The 469-nt window shown below is 42.0% G+C and overlaps 1 protein-coding gene across 1 annotated transcript in view; it reads left to right on the forward strand.

Annotated features, from left to right (window-relative positions):
- The window catches only part of LOC102677006 (ras-GEF domain-containing family member 1B-like), a 289,681-nt gene extending 289,212 nt beyond the window's left edge, over window positions 1–469 (forward strand). Inside the window, exon 12 of the mRNA XM_006614597.2 lies at window positions 84–469. Coding sequence (XP_006614660.1) covers window positions 84–105 — 22 coding nt within the window. The 3' untranslated portion in view covers window positions 106–469. The remainder of the gene's footprint in view (window positions 1–83) is intronic.

Consider the following 469-nt stretch of genomic DNA (forward strand, 5'->3'; position numbering starts at 1 on the left):
TCATCCCTTCGTAATTTCTCTCGTACAAGTTTCAATAAAATTAAATTACGTTCTTTTTTTCTCTTTGACATCCTCTCTGACAGGTCTGAACTGAACGCTCAGTGAAAAAGAGCAACCATACACCGCGTCGAATGGGAGCGATATTGAGACAGAGGACGCGCTCTTTTAAAATTTCGTTCCAAGCATTAATCAACCGAGAATCTCTCCCGCGAGAAGACGTTAAGAGAAGAGATACATCGAGAAAGAGAAAGAGAGAAAGAGAGGGAGAGGGAGAGGAGAGGGATAAAAATAGCGGAGAACACTTGAATCGTGAACGAGATGCCTGCACGACGATGAAAAATGGAGGAAGAGGAGAAAAGAAAATCCAGAAAATGCGGCGATTTGCTCGCGATCGATAAACGATAGAACGAAGGGGAGGGAAAAAAAAAAAAAAAATGATTCATCGTAGTGATCTCGCGTCATTTAAGGA

Source organism: Apis dorsata, unplaced genomic scaffold, assembly GCF_000469605.1.
Source record: "Apis dorsata unplaced genomic scaffold, Apis dorsata 1.3 scaffold_194, whole genome shotgun sequence".
Classification (NCBI taxonomy): domain Eukaryota; kingdom Metazoa; phylum Arthropoda; class Insecta; order Hymenoptera; family Apidae; genus Apis; species Apis dorsata.